The 18,644-nt window shown below is 47.6% G+C and overlaps 9 protein-coding genes across 9 annotated transcripts; 6 read left to right on the forward strand and 3 right to left on the reverse strand.

The window, feature by feature from the left end:
- Positions 1 to 1,258: 1,258 nt before the first annotated feature.
- On the reverse strand, positions 1,259 to 1,810 carry N7462_000427 (uncharacterized protein; the record flags this gene model as incomplete). The annotated part of the gene is made up of 1 exon (XM_057072153.1): positions 1,259 to 1,810. The coding sequence occupies one exon, from the start codon at positions 1,808 to 1,810 to the stop codon at positions 1,259 to 1,261; it is 552 nt and encodes a 183-aa protein (XP_056938683.1).
- Positions 1,811 to 3,211: 1,401 nt separating this feature from the next.
- N7462_000428 (uncharacterized protein) lies at positions 3,212 to 3,982 on the reverse strand (the record flags this gene model as incomplete). Its single annotated transcript, XM_057072154.1, has 1 exon — positions 3,212 to 3,982. The coding sequence occupies one exon, from the start codon at positions 3,980 to 3,982 to the stop codon at positions 3,212 to 3,214; it is 771 nt and encodes a 256-aa protein (XP_056938684.1).
- A 2,032-nt stretch (positions 3,983 to 6,014) lies between these two features.
- Positions 6,015 to 6,765, forward strand: N7462_000429 (sugar O-acetyltransferase; the record flags this gene model as incomplete). Its single annotated transcript, XM_057072155.1, has 3 exons — positions 6,015 to 6,118; positions 6,172 to 6,408; positions 6,459 to 6,765. The coding sequence occupies 3 exons, from the start codon at positions 6,015 to 6,017 to the stop codon at positions 6,763 to 6,765; spliced, it is 648 nt and encodes a 215-aa protein (XP_056938685.1).
- Positions 6,766 to 7,640: 875 nt separating this feature from the next.
- N7462_000430 (Major facilitator superfamily domain general substrate transporter) lies at positions 7,641 to 9,680 on the forward strand (the record flags this gene model as incomplete). Its single annotated transcript, XM_057072156.1, has 4 exons — positions 7,641 to 7,915; positions 8,002 to 8,272; positions 8,342 to 8,684; positions 8,749 to 9,680. The coding sequence occupies 4 exons, from the start codon at positions 7,641 to 7,643 to the stop codon at positions 9,678 to 9,680; spliced, it is 1,821 nt and encodes a 606-aa protein (XP_056938686.1).
- A 986-nt stretch (positions 9,681 to 10,666) lies between these two features.
- On the forward strand, positions 10,667 to 11,743 carry N7462_000431 (RasGEF domain-containing protein; the record flags this gene model as incomplete). The annotated part of the gene is made up of 3 exons (XM_057072157.1): positions 10,667 to 11,077; positions 11,139 to 11,355; positions 11,409 to 11,743. 3 exons carry the CDS (start codon positions 10,667 to 10,669, stop codon positions 11,741 to 11,743), a joined length of 963 nt encoding a protein of 320 aa, XP_056938687.1.
- A 1,087-nt stretch (positions 11,744 to 12,830) lies between these two features.
- Positions 12,831 to 13,760, forward strand: N7462_000432 (endo alpha-1,4 polygalactosaminidase; the record flags this gene model as incomplete). The annotated part of the gene is made up of 1 exon (XM_057072158.1): positions 12,831 to 13,760. The coding sequence occupies one exon, from the start codon at positions 12,831 to 12,833 to the stop codon at positions 13,758 to 13,760; it is 930 nt and encodes a 309-aa protein (XP_056938688.1).
- Positions 13,761 to 14,079: 319 nt separating this feature from the next.
- Positions 14,080 to 14,984, forward strand: N7462_000433 (PITH domain-containing protein; the record flags this gene model as incomplete). Its single annotated transcript, XM_057072159.1, has 3 exons — positions 14,080 to 14,215; positions 14,281 to 14,392; positions 14,564 to 14,984. 3 exons carry the CDS (start codon positions 14,080 to 14,082, stop codon positions 14,982 to 14,984), a joined length of 669 nt encoding a protein of 222 aa, XP_056938689.1.
- A 303-nt stretch (positions 14,985 to 15,287) lies between these two features.
- On the reverse strand, positions 15,288 to 16,152 carry N7462_000434 (ESCRT-III subunit protein VPS20; the record flags this gene model as incomplete). Its single annotated transcript, XM_057072160.1, has 3 exons — positions 15,288 to 15,506; positions 15,563 to 15,926; positions 16,109 to 16,152. 3 exons carry the CDS (start codon positions 16,150 to 16,152, stop codon positions 15,288 to 15,290), a joined length of 627 nt encoding a protein of 208 aa, XP_056938690.1.
- Positions 16,153 to 16,313: 161 nt separating this feature from the next.
- Positions 16,314 to 18,630, forward strand: N7462_000435 (putative AAA family ATPase/60S ribosome export protein Rix7; the record flags this gene model as incomplete). The annotated part of the gene is made up of 3 exons (XM_057072161.1): positions 16,314 to 16,370; positions 16,436 to 16,678; positions 16,744 to 18,630. The coding sequence occupies 3 exons, from the start codon at positions 16,314 to 16,316 to the stop codon at positions 18,628 to 18,630; spliced, it is 2,187 nt and encodes a 728-aa protein (XP_056938691.1).
- Positions 18,631 to 18,644: the final 14 nt, after the last annotated feature.

Raw genomic sequence — 18,644 nt, forward strand, 5'->3', positions numbered from 1 at the left:
TCGTCGCCTTCCGGCATAGACTATCATCTCTAGTCAGGTGGCACCATTTCCAGTTTCCTCCGATGCCTTTCCCGCAATACTGCGGACCAAGGCAGTCTCCGTCACTGCGACATCCATATAAGCACCATCCGGTCGGGTGGCATCGATATCCCCAATCACATTGATCGTCACGGTTGCATTTCTTGTACCACTCGTCCGAGGAAAACAACAAGGGGAGGTCTCTGCGCTCGACGAGAGAATTTTGCACAGGCATAGTTGTGGCTGTAAGTAGCGGCAGCCCGGGAATTTTAGTGTTGAGAGTAAGGTCTCGAGTTACTACCAACTTGGGATCGTGGGGCCTTGTTATTGTATGTCCGTGAGCTGGAACTGCTCCCCATTCCATAGCAAGTGAGATCCCGAGTCCACAAATGAATAAGGCGAGACATGTGCAGAGGATCAGCCATCTGGATCGCTTGATTCGTTTCGTGTTGTGATTACTCGATAACGATGGAGATTGGAGAACGCCCATCGAACTGTCATCCTGATCCGAGGAACTCAATAGCGATGCTGAGCAGATGGAATCGGGACTCTCCGGACTAGACTCTGGGGACCTGTGACTCTTAGACTATGGCTCCGGTTGAGACCAGAATTGAAGTGAAGGAAAGCATACTCGGAGCAAAGCTGAGGAACCCGTATGGACATGAAGAACCTGAGCTGATCATTTAGGCTCAAAAATGACGATTCAAAAGTCGAGTGCCGCAAGTTGTAGGTGAATGGAGGATAAAGATGAGGTGGAAGGGGAAAAAATCAGGAAAGAGCTTGGGCGGAGAGGAAGGCAGAGTGATGATAACCTCACGATGCGGCTCTATTCAGCTATCCATGGCTGACTTTTCTGTCCTGGAAAAAACAATTAGTTTCTCTTTATAACAATTTCAGCTCAGAAGAATTGGAATTTCTCCAGATTTGTCGTTGAGTTTGTTATTATTCGCCTCATTAGGCATAGTCTTTCCCGATCGTCCCAGGCGATTAACCGCCGTCATAACGGGCCCTCGGGATCTGTCCCAGAATGAACATAGGAAAGCCCTAACGCCAAGATACAGTTCCTAAGAATTGAAGCAATTAAGAGAAGTCAGAATGCGTAAGACTTGTTGATGAGTATCTCCTACTCTCAGTTATCTGCTGGATTTATTTTGTGACAATGGTGAAAGAAGATAGACTCGGTATTAGAATACGGTATATTGCGACGCTATCAGAAGATAAAATGCTAAGTTGACATTTATTATTCAAAGTTATTGAGCTCGTCATTGATCTTGCACTGCCATCGACGCCACATCTCCGGCTCGTATTTGGCCGGGCCGCTATTCCTTCCAGTTAACTGGTCTTCAGTGAACTTGAAGTTTTGCAATGGCGCCAAAATTTCGTCAAGCTTGCCAATAGTATAGTAGATAGGATCCATGCCGGGTGCCGTGTTGTGGAGCATTTGCACATTCTCATCGAGACGGTGAGTGATGTTGAAAAACTTCTGCTCCCAAACGACTTGTAGCCTTGTCGGAACTCTTGCTGGGAAAAGAGCACGCGCCTTTTCTTCGAGAAATCTCAGTGAGGATTGTAGCTCGATCACAGCCTGCTGAATCTTATGAGGCCAGATCTCTCGCCCCTTGTGGTGAGACTTGAGGCGAGTTTTAATAACTCGACATCCAGCCTGGACTTCAGCTTGCGCTTTCCACAAGTCCTCAATATGGGCTAGGCCCATTTTGGTCTGAGCAATGGCCTTGGTGTGGATAGGTGCTGTCATAATTTTGCCGTTAGAGCTGGTGTACAGAAGACCCATAACTCAAGACCAGGGACTAAGTAAGGTATTTATGCTCATTAGATACTATTGTAACCCTTAAATCTGATACTCATTTTCGGCACAAAGACTATTTTTTTGAAATCAAAGTTCATTGTTTCAAATTGTATTAATTTCCGGCAGCTTCTTTTGATCTTCTTTGTATTTCGCTAGGTATTCCATCTGTGTCCTTTGTTCACACTCGCGCAGATCCACAATCGGAACATTTATTTTATTTCAATTGGCATCATTTGCATATAGGAGGTAAAATAACGGTGCCTATAAGCTCTGGCATATGTAACCCCTTATTATGAATGCAGAACCGATAGGACTGGTAGTTTCACGATGTCCTATATCAATATCATTGTTTAAAGGAGCAAAGTAAGATGAAGAAGTCTTAGAGTGAATCACAATATGCGAAACCGAGTACAGTAACTGAATAATGGCCCTAGTCCGAGAATGTAGTTGTACTGCCAAGGTTGTTTGGCGTCTTTATCACTCATCGGTCATCCTACGTAAAATTGCTGATATCAATTCCACCTCAATACTCTCGTTCACGCAGGTTGTTTACGGGCAGGAGGTAGTGATTCACAACCCAGAATGATGTAGTGGCGGATTTGAAGATACGTTGACGCTGTGCTGTAGAAGGGTTCTATGTGCCACAGATTCAAGCAAAGCTTGCTGTGGAGAGCTTTTGCTCATTAGGACGGTATTTTGCAAATAAGGGTTGAAGTTATGATCAAAATAGTCCATTTGAAAAGAAAAATTACAGACTAGGTATATCATTACTTAAAATTCGCACACTGAGCTTGAGGTCTAAAAACAATGCAGAATATGGAAGGACTAGACTAATATCTCAACCAGGGTAGAGGATAGCCAGGGTAGAACATAAAGCTGCTAAGGTAGAAAAAATGGATGACACTCTCGGAAAAGAAGTTAAAAAAGCTTTGTCTCTTTTCAAATCACTGGAGGAAACCAGAGAGTGTCTGTGGCTAGGTGGGGAAAGGTGTTTGTATGCAGATTTGGCTGGCTAGAAGCCTACCACAACGAAATTTGTTAAGCAGGAAGAGATTTATGATGTGAATTGTTTTCCATATGTGGTAAATTAATTGGATCGAATGATGCAAAACCACGGCCAGGGAGGTTATCGAAGAGGGAAAAGAGCATTTCGGAAAGATTTGTTTTAATCTTCTGGGAATGAGTAGTTGAGTTTCAATCCCGTACCGGACTTTCATGTTGTGTGGGCTCATATTCGGTTCATGCAGGTAACTTGCAAAGAAAGCCTTTGCTACGAAATCACAGCTGAAGGAATTAATGAAATATCCCCTCGAATTTTTGCAGTGATAAAATCGATGGCTCCAGGCGTTTCAGCCCATGCGTCGTAGGTATTGTGCAGGGAGAGCTTCATCTCTTCCACGCTCCCTTTGAGGCCCCCTCCGGGCGGTTTTTCAGGTGATCTTGTGGGCTTTGCAAAGCTAACCAGAAATGCTTATTGTGTTCATTGACGCTGTCATACATCATGTTGATCTGCACCTTCAAAATTTCGATAGATTCCAAGCGGCATTTGCCCTCTCCGGCCATTAATTGGGTATTCCCGTGAATAAGTGGACTCTGGGGACTAGCTGTCTGGATCATATTAAAGAGTTTCCGAGGAAACCTTGGCCCAAGACCGGAGGTAGACCTCTCAAGTTTCAGGAGGTCGAGAAGTAACTTGATCTTCAAAAGAGTCAAGCAGACGATATGACTGAGCTGAGAAGATTTGCTTTGGTCACCATCCACCGACTCAAACACGTCTGCATCTTTGATATCCAGATAAGGCAGATCTGTATTACCCATGTCATATTGAGTATTTGTTTGAATAGCCGACCACCATTTAATGAAATCATAACACTGTTGGTCCTTATTGAGACGCAACATCAAGGCAGGAACATGCGCTCGTACACCTAGGTTGTCAGCCCGGCATAGGCGTAGCATATCCATCAAATGGTCAAGATGAGTCTGAGTTGATTCAACGTTGTGGATTCGAGTCATGGCATCTGCAAGTGAGTAACGAGCCCACATATAGTCACGGGTTTCCAAGATCCCCCAGAAGTGGCCCACGGAATTAGTGAAGGGGTAGGGCTTCATCAATTCATGACCGCGATGCATCCTCAATAGTTGCTCCTCATTTTCCATGGCACTTCGAGCTTTTCTGATTGCAGTGCAATCGGATTTGTGCAATTGACGGTGATGGGATTGGTGACCGCGACCACAATACGGCATGACTTTGCACCCTGAGCAGCGAAGTAGATCTCTCTGTTTCCCACAAACACCGCATCCTGACGGTAAAATAGTGAAAGACATTATTGAAACCTAAATGAATTAGAGACAGATCCAAGTAAGTCCCAATGCAGCAGTCTGACAACACTGGGCTATTTTAATGGATAGTGACAAGCAAACGACAAAGATAATTGCCGGTGAATAAAAGGTTGAGAGTCAAGATCTCTTTGTAATTGTAATGGAAGACAGAAAAGAAGTACTCAATGGTGAGGAGTGCTGAGAAGGTGGGAAAAGCACTGAACACGAGATATCTTCAGACTGTGCGTCACATGACTAATAACTCAAGATCACCTCCAGAACTGATCAGGACTAGCTCAATCTCCACACATTGTTTTCCGGGTAAAAACATAACATGTCTACCGGCTACAGCATTCCCGACTGAGCTAAGTTACTTTCATAAGGTTGGGTAGATTCAGACCCACTGGGTAATAATATACCGGGCTCAAATCATCGTCCCTTGGCTTGACATACTTCAAATAAGCCGTTCAAGTATGTAGAACCCATTGACTGAAGTGAAGTCGGAAACAGTGAAATTGATACTCATAGGCTGTTGCCTCCATCCACATGCTCAGGATATCAATATCTTCCGTGCAGTCCTCCTGCTATGATCGGCGCTATAAAAAATACTAGTGACTTTCTTGTGGGCATCTAGGCACGCACGATCGAAAGCCTGGAGACTGAGTCTCTTGCCTCCAGTGGGTGGATGCTGAAAATACACGAACAAAATTTTGGGTCCAAGGAAACTGATATTCTTAGTTTGCTGGAGAATCTCACTTGTGAGTGGGTTTCAATTGTATATCCCTGTGAATTTGAGATATATGGACTTGTCTCTCCATCTCCCCACCCATTTGGCTACCAGATGTAAAACGGCTCTTATAATGATGAGAGCTTCCTCCTGCAAAGCTGAGAACACATGAACCATACCGCTCTGCTTATTTTTTTAATCTTTGTGGGACAAAAGTCAGAAATAACTGATGCCATCAATATTCTAGATCAAAGAAAATCAGAGACATGAATTCTTATGCAAACCTTCCAACCTTCCGACTCCTAAAGCCTAGCCTAAATTATATGGTCATTTAAGCTCCAGAGGCGAGAAAACAATATATTTATCACAAACTGTGAGCTTCACTGAGTCACGAACTCCGATTTTGAAGAAATATCTTATCGCTTGCATTCCAAGCGTCGAATTCTTGAGTGGGTTTTCTTTGGGTGCATGATGATAAGACTTGGTAAGAAGACCGTTTGTCATTGAGAAGATGGACACTGTGTTGCATTGGTGGCAAACCCTGTCCGACATGGAGACTGATTTGATATGACACCCATTTTTAAAGGAAAGTTCTACATATACAGACATTCTTGCAATACACCTCATCCATCACCCATTCCTCGGACAGATTTATTTAATGAGCAACATAATGCTGTAGTATGGACTGGTACAATATGCATACAATACTTACATTCATTTACCCCAGTTTATTAATGTCACCTGTCAAGTGAAATTCATGTAGTCATAACGACAGGTATGGCAATGTCTTCTTGGCCGATGGGTTGTCATCGATAAATTCGATTTCCAATGGCACACTTGACCCGGAGTGCAGGGCCGTAGGGCCGAGATCCCGGCAAGCGCTCGTGTTAACAGCCTCGCATAACACAATACGAGGCCAGCTATGAGTCAAGATCCAAAAAGCCATATAATTATTCCTTAGATCGTTCTTTTACAAAAAATAATAACGAGTTACCTGTCAACCCCGAACAAAATAGCTTACTCTTGGAGTTTGGTAATCTGTTCCTCTTGATATATTCATACTCATTATTTGGCAGGCTACTCCCAAATTATCATCACCGACTGTTGACTTCCACGGGACATTAAAATATCCTTCCCGCCCAAATGATTCCCAAAACTGAGAAAGACAACAAAGCCATCGAAAAAGCGAGGAATATCCAAGATATTTGTTGGGGCGAAGAATATGAGCGTATGGTCTCCGGAATGTTGTAAGGTCAATCCTCGGTTTGCCTTTGAAGAGTATTGGAGATGACGATTGCAGATACAATCCTCTAGGGCCCGAGCTCATAGAGGCCAGGTCAAGAGCAAGATATTTAACAGGGGAATTCAATGCTCATATCAATGCTACGATTTCGATGAGTGACATAATTTCGCGTCGTGGAGAGATCCTCGACAAGCTTCTCGGCCAGGCAGGACCAGATATCTATATTGAGCCTCCACTCTTCGTCGATTACGGATGTAATATCACCACAGGCCGTAATTTTTATGCCAATTTCCAGTGAGTTATTACCTTCCCACCTAGTTCAACAACTAATGATCTAACTCCAGTCTCACAATTCTTGATTGTGGACTTGTGTCAATTGGGGATAATGTGGAAGTCGGACCGAATGTTAGCATCATCACTGGTGAACATTACACGCAGATCCAAGCCCGAAGAGAATATAGGGGCCGGGAATTTACAAGAAGTATTACTATCGGGAACGATTGCTGGATTGGCGCCGGTGCCATAATTTTGTCGGGTGTCACAATTGGGGACGGCTGCTCAATTGGTGCGGGAGCAGTGGTCAGGACCGACATTCCGCCCTACAGCGTGGCTGTGGGAGTTCCCGCCCGAGTAATTCGTTCTGCAGAATAGGATATATAGGGGAGGCGTTCACTGATGATTCCACTGGGACCCCAGCCATATCTATCTGATTTCCGTACCACTATAGTCAGCTTTGGAGCCCATTTTTCCAATCCAGAAATTGTTCCTTATTAATGACCGGGCACCTCCAAGATGCCTGCATCTTTTGGTGCCATCCATGATTTTTCTCTCCTGGAGCGGTTAGCCGCATAATGCAACTCGTCGTACTGATTGGCTAGTTGTAAATATTAAAATAAGCTCCATATCAGCACAGGCCTCACGCTCTTCCTTTTCGCAATGACGCGGCGGGACTCGGGTTTGGTCTGCCAAGAGTCTCGTGCGCTGAGATTATCAGATTGATAACCGAATACTGTTTACACTAGTGAAAAAGGGACTAAGAGCCCGGGACACCGTCTCCACTTCTTCAACATTTTTCGTTGCCCTGGGAAGAATTTGGACAGCCGGGACTCGTCAATTAGGATTAAATTCGCTAGCGGTAGCCTGAATTGTTCTTGATTCGCATCAATTGCCCCTCTTTAGTTTCTCACCAGTTTCATGCGGCCACTGATAAAAGTGAGATGGTAGCTGGACCCACCACACCATGAGCGTCATGGTATCGATCAGCCGTGCCTTTTTAGCCCCCCGGTGGAGCCCTTGTACATTAGTGAGGCAGGAAAAGTTTGATCTCATTTCGGCCTAACAAATGATTGTGCGCGGCCAGAGCGGCCCAGGGCCTCTTCTACATGGGCTAGTTTGTTTCCGACCCATCGTCCGACTTCGGCCCTTAGCATTATTTCGGCAAAGATCACCCTGTCATTCTCCTACCTTATTCAAAAACGGCTGCGTAGCCCCAGCATCTCCTTTGGCGTCTGTCATGGCAAGCAGCCATGGGTGTCCGTCCCTTGATCCGAAGAACCCGTACGGTCTTCCGCCACATGGTGGCCAGGGAGTCCGAGCAGGCCGACAATGACTTTATTGAGCAGAACGCAAAACAAAATGTGAATATCCAAAGAGGTTCGGATACGAACAATGACTGCCTCTCAAGGCATAGTGGCTCGGAGTCTTATGAGATGCCCGATGCAAATGCTCAACATGGAGTTCAAGACGTCGAGGCCGTCACAACTACTTGGTCGAGGCGCACGTTGGTCGCAGTTTTCATCAAGTATGTTTACTTTGTCCTTTTGATTCAATCTACTAATTAATTCAATAAATCCCCCCCCCACTAATACTTATGTGCGCTTTTAACAGCATCTGGTTCTTGTATTTTGTGAATGCATTCCAAGCCACGGTAACCTCCAGCCTCAACCCCTATGTGACCAGTTCCTTCAAGGCACACTCACTCTCCGCGGTGCCTACTGCATTGGGGGATGCCTTTGCCGCTGCAACTTACCTTCCAATGGCCAAGATGATGGATGTGTGGGGTCGTGCGGAGGGGTTCCTTTTCATGGTGATCTGCCTGACCATAGGGTTAGTTCTCATGGCTTCCTGCGACAGCTTCGAGGTTTACTGCGCTGCGAATGTGAGTTCAAGCTTGTCAGATAATTTCACGATACATGGTTGGACCACTGCTTATACTGATGACAACTAGATTTTCTATTATTCGGGCTTCTATGGCATGGAATACGCAATCGACGTTGTGACCGCAGATGCCTCGACCTTGAAAAATCGTGCCTTCGCGTATGCACTCACCTCATCTCCATATATCATCACAGCCTTTGCTGGACCGAAGGTAGCGAACGAGTTCTATTATCAAGTTACTTGGCGGTGGGGCTTTGGTACTTGGGCGATTATGACACCTTTGGCGGCTATCCCATTATACACTATGCTCAAGTATAATTTATACAAGGCAGAAAAAGAAGGCCACCGGATCAAAAGACCCAGCGGTCGCACAGTCCTGGAAAGCATTTGGTACTGGACTGTTCAGGTTGATTGTGAGTACTTCGCATTAACTTACGACTCCGTGCTGTGTATAAAAGAACCTAACCTGGTAATTAGTGTTTGGGGTGTTCGTGTTCACTGCTGGTCTGGTGTTATTCGAGCTTCCTTTCGACATTGCTGACTACGCACCTCAAGGCTGGGCTTCCGCTTATATCATCGCCATGCTTGTTCTGGGTTTCTCTATGCTCTTCGTCTTTGCTTTCTGGGAACGATGGCTAGCTCCCGTGCCGCTCTTTGACTGGCGCCTACTAACCCATCGTACTATTATTGGTGCGGTTCTCTTGGACGCAACTTATCAGCTCTCAAATTATTGCTGGAGCTACTATTTCACATCCTGGCTACAAGTAAACAATGACCTGACCATTACTACCGCGAATTATATCAGCAACATCTTTGACATGGTCTCTGGGGTACTCCTGCTACTTGTTGGTTGGATTATCCGAAGAGTTGGCCGGTACAAATGGACCCTCTATATTGCCGTCCCACTCTATATCTTCACTCAGGGGTTAATGATCCACTTCCGACAGCCTAACATGAATGTTGGCTATCAGGTGATGTGTCAGATTTTCCTTGCTATCGGCGGCTCTATCTTCATCCTTATTGAACAGCTCTCTATCCTGGCTGCTGTTGATCATCAACATGTTGCCACTGCTTTAGCCTTATTGAACGTCGCTGGCACCATTGGTGACAGTGCTGGTCTCACAATCAGCACTGTCATTTGGCAAAACACGTATATAAAGGCTCTTCTACGGTATCTTCCAGAATCAGCCATGTCAAACCTGGACAATATTTACGAGGATCTGGTTACACAGTGTTCATATCCTATAGGAAGTGCAACTAGACTTGCTATTCAAAAGGCGTACGCCTATGCAGAGCTGAGGTTACTTGCAGTAGGATGTGGCATCATGGTTTTGGCAATTCCATGGACCATCCTCATCAAAGATGTTGATCTGAAGAGGAAACGGCAGGTGAAAGGAACGGTTTTCTAAGGCTCCATGGTTATCTAGAATACTTTTTGAATGGCGAAATATCATTTCTGTTCGTCAAGAACTTATTCACAATGTCCTGATATCTACATAGAATGTACTTTGCATGGGTACCGTTTACCATGCAGTTTGCAAAAAAAGAAAAACAAGCACTTGTGCTGGAATTGGCCAAGGCAAAGGTCTAAATCCGAGATCGGACATGATTCGGTTCGCTCAAACGCCGCAGTAAGCGCGTAGGGCCAGATTGCTCGTGTGAGCTCGAGTGGGGTCCCCGGGTGGGTTCGGTAACAGGGTGGTCTTAGAATCAACCAGAGCACAGAACACCCCACTACCCACACGAATGATGCGTCATTTTCACATTCGGCTGTGCGCAGCTCTGTTGTGAAAAGCCCAATGTATCCGCGAGTCTATCTCTGATCCGCTCTTCCTCTGATTGTTGCGACTCGCACGATGTATGATACTACGAAGGCGGGCAACGACCATCCGAGCGGATGAAGATCTGGGGGTGTTGGCTGTTACCAGGCGATATCAACTTGGGCAGCTCTCGTGTCATTATGAATCACCATACTCCAAGTCAGCGGATAGAGTCTGGCTGTCAAAATGTTGAGATTCAGAAATACATTCTCTATGAGGATGACAGCAGGGAAGTTGTCAGAGCAGCATCATTAGTGGCCTTGGTGGAAAATCTCACGCGCCATGACAAGCTTGACGCTTCTTTTAATCGAATATTCCTCATTACATATAGATATTTCACATCAGGAACAGAGCTCATCAATCTTCTCATTAGTCGATTTGAATACGAGCCGGCTATCACATTGAATTCGGCTCAAGCTTCAGTCGAAGGAGAAGTTTCAAAGAGAATAGTTCCCTTAATTCAGCTACGGGTAATCAACATCCTGAAGCAATGGCTTGAAAACTTTTGGCTTGAGCCTGAAGGCTCTGATACCAATCAAAATTTATCAAAGCTAAGAGATTTCGCTTATCGAGCCATGGCAGAGAACGAGATAACTGCCGCACAACACCTTCTCTCAATAATTCAAAGCCGCCTTACAGGTCGATATTCTGTCAAGACACCTCCAATATACACATCAAAAGCACCAAAGCCGATTCTGCCCCGAAAGCTGAACAAACTTCAATTCCTCAAGATTGATGCTAAAGAAATCGCTCGGCAGCTCACACTCATGGAGGCGAATCTATTTAGCAAGATACAGGCAGACGAGCTTTTAAAGAAGGGCCGACAAAAGAGCGACTCTTCCAATACGCCTGAACCTGCAGCAAACATCAAAGCTTCGATTCGTTTTTTCAATCAACTCTCCAACTGGGTCGGTACTTTGATATTAGCGGAATCAGACTTGAAGAAGCGGGCACATGTAATCGGGCATATTGTTGATGTGGCAAATGTATGAAAAACCTGCACTCCAGTCCACTGTTCGAGGTCATGCCAAGTCTGACGCAACACAGGCCTGTCTTAATCTCCAAAACTATTCTGCAGTCATATCTATTCTATCCAGTTTTGAGAGTGCACCAATCTATCGGCTTGTTCGCACATGGGCAATGGTAACTGAGCGGACTTGCAACGTGCTGAAACCAATGCAAATGACCACTTCCAGTGCGCAAAACTACCATGCATATCGCGAAACGTTGCGAGTTGCAGTGCCGCCATGCATTCCATTTCTCGGTTAGACCTTTCCTCAAACAATTCCCCTGTAAAAGCTAATTCTGTATGAACAGGTCTTTTCTTGAAAGATTTGACATTTACTCGAGATGGTAACCCTTCTCTCACGCCAGAAGGGCTTATCAATTTTTCCAAGTGCACTCTGCTCGCTTCTACCATTCAAGAATTTCAGCGTTTTCGAGAAGCCTCTTATTCTTTACAGCCCGTACCTGAATTGCAGGAGTTCCTTGCAACTCAATTACAGTCCGCTTCCGAACTACACGATATGTGGGATAGAAGTTGCGAATTGGAGTCTCGAGGCCGAGAGGATAATAGGCGGCGAGATCTTTATACCCCCACGGGTGGAATGACAACTGCAATGGTGATTGCCTGCATGGTTTTGGACGACTAATGAATCAATTTTTGAATGATATTCTTGCTTCACCTAATTAGCGAAATGTAGCACGACTACTGTGCAATCCTCAAACTGATTATTGATAGATAGAGCGAATATATAGTGAACTGAGGCAAGGCTCCACCTTTCTGCGAACCAGATCCAGCATCTGAGAATAGTGGGAGTACTTGGGAGGATACATAGGAATATACAGAAGAGAGGGTACTTGATTGTTTGCTCTCTGAGAGCGGGGTAGTCTTATACATCAGCCCTGAATCATCCTGCAGACCGCCATTTTCCCACAACAATATGTAGATGAGAGAAGACTAAAAGACAAGCTGTTTAATCTACAATCCAGCTCTCTCTCTATCTTAGAGATGTCTATTAGTGATGTGGTCTGAAGAACTTCCTCTATTTCGGTGAAGGGAAGGGCCCCAAACATCACCGATAGTGAGAAAATTGCCGCCCAAACCCATCACCACATGAGGGCAGCAAGCCACCCCCAACCAACTCCTTGGCACAGGGGGCCAGAACGATAGAAAGTATCTGATGTGAGTTTGTCAAAATTCCTTTGAGTGAAGCCAAGGGTGGCTTTACCCCCTTTAATTAACAGGATCAGGATGGTGATTGCTGTCGCGCTCGATCTCTGTCACCATGCGCGAGGCGTTCTTGGCAGACGTTTCAAATTCGATCCCTTCGGCGCTTGATGCATTCCTTCACTCTCTTTTCTCTCCGGGATGGACTACAGCTTGTTTCCTATTGGTTCTCGGTCTAAATTTCTTGTGAGGTCATCCTAAAAAACCCCCGGACAATGTGAACCATCTTGCAGGGTCTTCTGTTTCGTGACACGACGATGCCTTATGACTGGTATGAACTTCAGATGGACCCTGAAAATTTGGACCCTTGAACTTTGTACTATAAAAACCAACAGCTCCCGGGATGATCTCTGGCTTCGGAATAATAGTATAGTCATTCCCTTCAAGGGCTCACTTGTCGCTCCTTTTCCCTAAACTTGGCTGGCTCCAGTTGCTCTTCAATTCTAAGTCCTTCATTTATTCTTTTCTCAATCCTGCACGAAGTGCATTTTTTTTCCAGTTTTTTCAAAATGTTGTTTTGTCTGAGTTACAACTGGAACACTTGGCTAGTCAAGGGAAACCTCTTGGTGGCCTGTATTCTGACCTTGCTTATTATGGCGAGCGGCACGAACGCTCGGCCTAATCCACACATGCACCGCATCGATGCACGAAATCACTTGAGGTCCATCCGCAGTTCCCGAAACACCAGTAATGGCATCTGGCAACCGAAGGTTGGAGCTAAGTGGCAGATCCAGCTGGTCAATCCCGTCCAAGACATTTCAATGGGCGCAGATATCTTTGATATCGATCTATTCGACAACACGGCGGCCACCATTTCCAAAATCCACAAGACCGGCGCTAAAGCCATTTGCTACTTCTCGGCCGGAAGTTATGAGGATTGGCGCCCTGACGCCAGCAAGTTTTTGGAGTCAGATATGGGCGATGAGCTGGATGGTTGGCCGGGCGAGCGATGGCTGAATGTAAAATCGGCTAACGTCCGCACGATCATGAAGTCCCGCCTTGATCTTGCAGTTAAAAAGGGCTGTGATGGTGTCGACCCCGACAATATTGATGCTTACGGGAACGACAGCGGTCTCGACCTGACCAAAGCCAATTCGATTGATTACGTGAACTTTCTGGCTTCTGAGGCGCACTCTCGTGGGCTGTCAATTGGGCTCAAGAATGGGGGTGAAATCATTCCGGATGTCATTGGGAAAATGCAATGGTCTGTGAATGAGCAATGTGCCCAGTATGACGAGTGCGACGTCTATGCTGCCTTCACAGAGGCCAACAAGCCTGTCTTTCATATCGAGTATTCAGGCGAGATTGATTCTAAACGTCGGCTCATGGCCCGTGTGACCAACTCAGAGAAGTCCACGGCTTGTAACGCTCCCAACTCCGAGAATTTCTCGACTGTGATCAAGAACATGGACCTCGATGCCTGGGTTGAGTATTGTTAGTTTGTGAGGGCGCAAATGGATATGTGCTTATTTCGTGTCCCATTTGAATAGTTTGATAGCAATGCGGCGGCTCAGCGGAGTCTGGTTTGGTTTCAACCATAAAAATGCCTTATTTCGTAGTTGAAGATCTTTGCCCGTAGTTGTCAATTAGCCTTATAGTTCTTTCGCTCGCGGCCCGATCGACGTCACGGGGGTGCGGAGAAGATCCGCGTTCCTCGCGAAAACCTCCGTGTTGCTTCACGACTGAACATTTTACCCCTCGACGACCTTATTACTACGTCGGCAGCCTGCACGTATCTGACTCGGTCTCTATTTCCAAATGTCTGGGCACCATCATCACCATGGTGATGGCGGCCACTGCCATGATGAGCATGATCACTCGAACGACATCACTCCGGCCATTCAGTCGCTGCTCTACTCACAAATTGACTTCGATTCGATCACTACTCTAAATGGTATTGCCTGCACTCATGTAATTGGACAATCGTGATATGAAAATTCTTCTAACTTCTGGATCTAGAGGCTACTCCCAAGGGTGGTGCGGCCATTGTCAGAAAGACGTGGGCCGAACGACTGAACGACCAGCCCGAACTCGAGAGCGACGCGGATGAGCAGCTACTCATGTACATCCCGTAAGTCACATAGGTCACTCGTTTTGAGGGATCATCCCACTCTCCCTTGCGTGATCGGTTACCATGCACTGGGCTCTTGCTATAGTGGCATTGTCAAGCCCTGCTATACTCCCCTTCATCTTATCGCGAACAGGTTAAATGAAAACACTAGCTGACGTCAAACTACAACAGATTCACTGGCCAAGTTAAACTTCATGCGCTTTTATTCTACACTGCACCTACTTCCTCCGCCCCGAAAACCCTCAAGCTGTTCAAGAACCGTGACGACATCGATTTCTCAACTGCCTCCGAGCTTTCCCCTACCCAGACTATTGAAGTCCCACAGCCCGTAGTCGGAGCTGATGTCTTCGAGCTGCCGCTAAACCGGGCCCATTGGAATGCCACTACCTCAATAACCATCTTTGTGGAGGATAACTGGAGCGACGGGGAAGAGGATGTAACGAAAGTGGGCTATATCGGATTCAAGGGTCAGTTCATGGCGCTGAATCGGGAGCCGATTAGCTTTTTGTACGAAGCTGCTGCCAATCCGCAAGATCACGTCGCTATCCCTGGTGTCAGTGGCGTTGGAAGCCGCACCACATCGGGCCAATGATACGTGGCTCTAACTGTCTTGATCGAGAGGATGAAGCCGAGGGGGAGACGGTTAAGAGGAAGATTCTCAAGGGAATTATGACAGACAAGCAATGTATTAATGATCGCCACATCATGTCAACGATCAGAATTATGAATTATGAGCCGAACACCGCACAGAATAAAAAGAGAATGGGAAGCAAGAGAACAAAACAGAAAACAGAAAGCCGACCAACGCCACTCCAATGCTTGTGATCATATAGTAGATCATATAATGCAAGCGATCAATCCTGTCTAAAGAATGCATATTGCAACGATCGGGATATCATGCGGCCAAAACGGGGGTACGAGCCTTGGCCTTGGCCTTGGTTGGTTCCTGGGCTTCCTCCTCTTCTATCACCTCCTCGGTTTCCTGAATAGGGCCCGATGGAATATCCGGTAGAACGACTGGTCCTTCAACCTCGCGCCGCAAAGCTTCCAGCTCGTCCTCGACATCTTCCTCGTCTTGATTCGACAGATGACCCTCCAGCATCTGGCTCACCTCCTAAAAGCCACCGTCAGTAACCATATTCTCCTATAGACCGACCAAATCAGGCATACCTCTTGGTAGGCGCGTGCTTCTTCATTTTCTTCTAGCATTCGCTCCACACCGTCGATCCCGCCCATCTCCTTATGAATCGCCTGCAGCACCTGTGTACCCTGCTGTAGCCCATATAGTACATCCTTCTGTACAAGCGCAAACTCCACTTGGCCCGTCAGCTGCTCCAACTGTGCCAGTTGGCTGTCCGTCTTGGACAAGAGCGATTCTTGATATTTCTTGCGCCGGAGAGCAAGCAGAGCTCGCCGGCGATCATTGCGCGCCAGGCATTCCTTCGCGATTGCGGTCTCGCGGTCGGTGAGGACAGTTATACGTTTTTGGTATTGGTAGATCTTATCACGCTGGTTCTTGAGGTCAAGGATCGCCCTGTAGAAGAGAAGATGAATCGTCCTTAAGATTAGCAAGCCAGATTATTCTCGTGCCAACATGGGGGTCAGGAGGGGTCTCGTGAGGGGAAACGCTGAGAGCATATAGTTCCGCTATGGAAGGAGACAGGATTGAGAAGTCTCTTCCGAGTAGAGCAGTCATCAATAGCGAGCGGCACTCACCGATCCTGAGCCGAAATCTTCTGTGAACTGCCGGAGTTTCCCATCGCGCATTGTCGTGTTGATCAGGTCCAGATCAGAGTGTCCGCGGTCCACGGCAGATGACGTGGGTCGGCAACTCCGCGACCGCCCAGCGTTTCTGGCGGGCGCTTTTCTTCCGCTTCCCCGAATTTTTCTGACCTTGCGAGATCGCACAGTTCAGACCACCATGCCGGCTAGAAATCGTGGGGGTCGACCGACGCTCAGCCAGGGCCTGGACCGCGAGGTAAATCGACTTCTTTGATTTACAATTCTAATCGTATTAAATGCCCGTCTTAACGCCCTGTGCAGGTCTACCAGGTAGTGCGCAAAATTATTGACGACCAACCAGAGGGTGTGGACCGACTCCGACTGACCACCCCAACGATCTATGAGAAGATCAAGAAATCCAACTCCTCCCTAAACCGAAAACCGAAGAAGCTTTTGGAGGATAGCTTGGAGCGGGTTCTGGAGGTCGTCAGGAACGATCTATTTGGTGATGAGGAAGATTCAGTAGAGGGAGACTTCGAAGGCTTAGAAGAGCCCCCAGCAACGGTATGCAGTCTGCAGACTCCATGTGCCCCACGTACCCCTATGTTGACTCTTTGCTTCGGTTCTAGGAACCCAATGGCGTGAATCAGAGCATTGTTGGCATGTGGGCGACAACCAAAGCGACTCCTTCCAAAAAGACCGGCGAGTCGACCACCTCCGGCACCTCTTCTAAGAGAAGACAGCATGGTGGTGAATCCGCGTCCAAACGTCGAAAGGGCGAAGCAATTGACCGATCTCCGCCTACACATGTCAGTCTGGCCGATTTGGGCGGTCTGGACGAAGTTGTTCAAGAATTGGGCGACATGGTCATCCTTCCCATGACTCGGCCACAGGTCTACCTGTCGTCGAATGTACAACCCCCGCGAGGTGTTTTGCTGCACGGTCCCCCGGGTTGTGGTAAGACCATGATCGCCAACGCTTTTGCAGCGGAGCTTGGTGTGCCTTTCATCTCGATCTCCGCGCCTTCCATCGTCTCCGGCATGTCTGGCGAATCAGAGAAGGCTCTCCGCGAACACTTTGAGGAGGCCAAGCGGATTGCTCCCTGCTTGATCTTTATTGACGAGATTGATGCGATCACCCCGAAGCGAGAAAGTGCGCAAAGGGAAATGGAGAAGCGAATTGTCGCCCAGCTGCTCACATGTATGGATGAGATTGCGCTGGATAAGACAGATGGAAAGCCTGTCATTGTCCTCGCTGCTACCAACCGTCCGGACAGTCTGGATGCAGCATTGCGTCGCGGCGGGCGCTTCGACAAAGAGATCAATATGACTGTACCTTCGGAGCCTGTCAGAGAACAGATTCTGCGCGCTCTCACACGCAAGCTGCGCCTGGCAGACGACCTCGATTTCAAAACACTGGCTAAGAGGACCCCTGGTTTCGTTGGAGCTGATCTTAATGATCTTGTTTCAACTGCTGGCTCGGCCGCTATCAAGCGCTATCTCGACATTCTGAAGTCCAATAGCGGCGAGGAGATGGAAATTGAAGAAGTGGACGAGCTCAGCCCCAAGGTCCGTGAACTACGCCGTCTTATTTCTCACGCCAAAGAGACTCCCATTGGACAAGAGACGGAGACAGTCCTTGTATCGAACGCGGACTTCTTTACCGCTCTCCCCAAGATCCAGCCGTCTTCCAAGCGTGAAGGCTTCGCAACCATTCCCGATACCACCTGGTCTGACATCGGCGCCCTTGGTGGTATCCGCGATGAGCTTTCCACGGCCATTGTGGAACCGATCAAGAACCCTGACATCTATGCGCAGGTCGGTATCACCGCGCCAACGGGTGTTCTTCTTTGGGGACCGCCGGGTTGCGGTAAGACACTGTTGGCCAAGGCCGTGGCCAACGAGTCGCGCGCCAACTTCATCAGTGTCAAGGGCCCGGAACTGCTCAACAAATTTGTCGGTGAATCTGAGCGTGCAGTCCGCCAGGTCTTCGTGCGCGCTCGCTCATCCATTCCCTGTGTCATCTTTTTCGACGAACTGGACGCCCTCGTGCCCCGCCGTGACGACACCCTCTCGGAGGCGTCTGCACGAGTAGTCAACACGCTTCTGACCGAACTGGACGGATTAGGAAGCAGCCGACAAGGTATCTATGTGATCGCTGCGACCAATAGACCCGACATCATCGACCCGGCCATGCTGCGCCCCGGCCGTCTCGAGACCCTCCTTTTCGTCAACCTGCCCTCCCCACTCGAGCGCGTGGAGATCCTCCAGACTCTGGTGCGCAAGCTGCCCATCGAGTTCAACGAGGACATGCGCAGGCTCGCCGAGGAGTGTGAAGGCTACAGTGGTGCCGATCTGGGCAGCCTGCTCCGCCGTGCGGGTTACTCGGCCATCAAGCGACGCGACGCGATCAAACTAGAGGACTTTGTTGCGGCCAAGGCGTTCGTTCGGCCCAGTGTCACTGACATGAAGAAGTATGAGAAGCTCCGGCGAGACTGGAGTGGTGGTGTGATCTGATACCCGTGCCGGAG

The sequence above is a fragment of the Penicillium macrosclerotiorum genome, assembly GCF_028827735.1.
Source record: "Penicillium macrosclerotiorum strain IBT 26536 chromosome Unknown utg000001l_segment0_segment0, whole genome shotgun sequence".
NCBI lineage: Eukaryota > Fungi > Ascomycota > Eurotiomycetes > Eurotiales > Aspergillaceae > Penicillium > Penicillium macrosclerotiorum.